The sequence below is a fragment of the Impatiens glandulifera genome, chromosome 3, assembly GCF_907164915.1.
Source record: "Impatiens glandulifera chromosome 3, dImpGla2.1, whole genome shotgun sequence".
Lineage (NCBI taxonomy): Eukaryota > Viridiplantae > Streptophyta > Magnoliopsida > Ericales > Balsaminaceae > Impatiens > Impatiens glandulifera.
Window position 1 is genome coordinate 24,151,860 of NC_061864.1, and position 2,744 is coordinate 24,154,603.

At 28.7% G+C, this 2,744-nt stretch overlaps 1 protein-coding gene across 1 annotated transcript; it reads right to left on the reverse strand.

Annotated features, from left to right (window-relative positions):
• Positions 1-519: 519 nt before the first annotated feature.
• LOC124930960 (transcription factor MYB3-like) lies at positions 520-2,122 on the reverse strand. Its single transcript, XM_047471339.1, has 3 exons — positions 1,949-2,122; positions 1,731-1,860; positions 520-1,100 (listed from the first exon to the last, which is right to left on the reverse strand). Exons 1-3 carry the CDS (start codon positions 2,076-2,078, stop codon positions 731-733), a joined length of 630 nt encoding a protein of 209 aa, XP_047327295.1. The 5' UTR covers positions 2,079-2,122; the 3' UTR covers positions 520-730.
• Positions 2,123-2,744: the final 622 nt, after the last annotated feature.

Below are 2,744 nucleotides of genomic sequence, written 5' to 3' on the forward strand. Positions count from 1 at the left end.
CTCCATAATAGGATTTTTTTTTGGAAAACAACAAAATTGCTATTTCATTAAACACCTAAACAATGGAAAAAAACAGATGAGTTTTTGAATCAAAATAAACAAACCCTAGTTTGATTTTAAAGAAAAAAAGTAATAAACCATGAATACATACAAACTACAAATAACACAAGTCCACGAACTACTTTATACAAATATAAATCGGTGACTTTTTCAAATATAATACTCTATTCTCGACAAAATATCCAATTCTCTTCGGTGATAGGATTAGTCCTTCCTAAGTATACGATAACTTATTTTTTTTATACTTTCAAAATATATTATAATAATGTAATACAACCAGTAATATATATTTTTAATTTTAATTAAATATATATAATATCTTATATAAAAATAAATGTAAATTATGATAAATTGATACTTACAAGATTGTTTAATATTAGATGTTGTATAATAAATTAATTTGTAACCAATGGAATCCAATATTTAAAATCAAAACAACCAAATTTATCAAATAAATATATTATTCAATTGCCAAAGGCTTATGTATTATGTGACAATATTGCCATAGACAGAGATAGACACCAACTTATTATAATTGTTCCTTCTATTTCAAGTAATTATAAATGAGGATAACAACTATTGCTTAAATTAAATACTCATAAAAGAAATATATATATATAAATTGAGGTAATTTACAAGATTATAGCTGCTATATATATGATCATCATCATCATGTGAAGAGGATGAGTGTTGATGAAGTCTTGCCCTCAATACTTTCTTCCACTACAATCGGTATGACTTGTTCTTTCTTCACTTCCACTACATTATTATTAATATTATTAGACGACCCAATGTTGAGATTCAAATCAGGCAACTTGCTGTTTGTTTCTCCTACAATCGATGCATTTGCTCCGGGATCAAGTGGTTTGTTCTCCTCTTGTGATTTGCCCGGTTGAGATTTTTGAATTCCGACACCATGCATGTAATGCTTATTTGGATCAATTCCATTTACTAGCAACTTCTTTTTGAGATGGGAATTCCAATAGTTTTTAATCTCGTTATCGGTTCGTCCCGGAAGTCTTCCCGCTATTAGAGACCACCTAATATAAGGTCGACCATGTTAGAAAAGAAATCAATTTGGAATTGATCACATATATATTATAATCTTCTACCTATTAACAACTCAATCGATATAAAATAATATAAATCTACACTAGATATTTGTTTTTAATTTTCCATTAACTGTCATGATAAAGTAATTTAACAAGCGGTGAAGGGCGATGAGAAAAAAATCCAAGCTTAAAGTAGAAGCGTTCAAACTCTATAATGAAGTGAATTGACGTAAAGGAGCAAGAAATCTTGCACATGACACCAAGAGAGGCGAGATCTTGTTGATCTCAACTCCTTCAACCTTGAGATTGATGTTCGCTCTTTTTCTAACGTTTTAATGTATTTTCATTTTGTTACTTATTTATTAACTTTCCAAAAATAATGTAATGATTTTATTTTGTAAGGGGTTTTAAAATATTTTTTTTATTTATGGAGGATGAATAAAAAAGAACCCATTGATTTAAAAACATGTATTTTTTGTCATGAGTCGTTCTACATAATCTATTGAATAATTTATTATAGAACATGCTTAAAAAATAAGATTTAGGAATAATTGAAGTGAATATTTTAGAACAAATGAAGGAGTTGAAGAAGGTATGGTAAAAATATATTGAATCCACCTGTTTCCCAAGAGAGCATGGAGCTTGAAAATGAGATCATCTTCGTCTTCACCAAAGTTACCCCTTTTAACATCGGGCCTTAAATAATTTATCCATCTTAATCGACAACTCTTACCACACCGAAGCAAACCTGATAATCGAGAAAGTCAAGCAATTACGAAACTAGAACTATGAAATTGTCGATCAATTATTTTTTTGACAAATTTATCGATTTGAACCTGCAGCTTGAGGGATCTTGCGCCAATGGCCTTCACCATGCTTTTCAATATAATCAGAAAGCTTCTGATCTTCTTGTTTGGACCAAGCTCCTTTGTTTTTATCTAGGTTTTCACAGCAAGGCTGTCTCATGATCTTATAATCTCTCTTAGAAATTTAGTTAGCAAGGAACAATTATATAAATATTTACATGAGTACTAGCTCTTCTTAAAACAAGTTATATATATAGAAAAACATGCTGGCCCTAGGTTTGACTTGGACTGGTGGTTTGATCGTCTCTTCCATCTATCTTGTAACGGATATTATTATTCTATTGGCCCTTTCTAGGGTTTCATGGTTCATGCCTTCAAGTTTTAATTTTTTTTCTTAATATAAAAGTCATTGTTTTAATAACTATAATTCATATCACCCATATTCACTTAAATATGGGTTACTAGTACGATGATACGAACTTGATTAAAATTATGAAAGAAAAAATTGTATATAAACAAAATAGTAAAAAAAAAAAAAAAAAAAAAAAAAAAATAAAAATAAAAAAGAAAAAAGAAAAAAGGAGACAAAACTAGGTTGACTGACAGTCCGGCAAAAATAAAAATAAAAAAACAAAAACAAACTTATTATAATTTTTTGGGGATTTAAATCCATTAATAAATGTCCTCGTTTGAGGTGAAGTAAACATCTATCTACCCTTATTACCTAGTAGAGATTAATTAAACTCACTTATAAATTACTAAGGACTATAAAAGAATGTCATATATATTAATTAGTTGAGCTTCTTGGTGAATGTTTTTTTCTTCT

Bases quoted from the DNA above. Each gene is read 5' to 3' on its own strand.
- LOC124930960 (XM_047471339.1), bottom strand. From the start codon at position 2,078: ATGAGACAGCCTTGCTGTGAAAACCTAGATAAAAACAAAGGAGCTTGG. The intron at 1,861-1,948 runs GTTCAAATCGAT...CTCGATTATCAG, and splicing joins CAAGATCCCTCAAGCTGCAG to GTTTGCTTCGGTGTGGTAAG. The intron at 1,101-1,730 runs GTGGATTCAATA...ACCTTATATTAG, and splicing joins CATGCTCTCTTGGGAAACAG to GTGGTCTCTAATAGCGGGAA.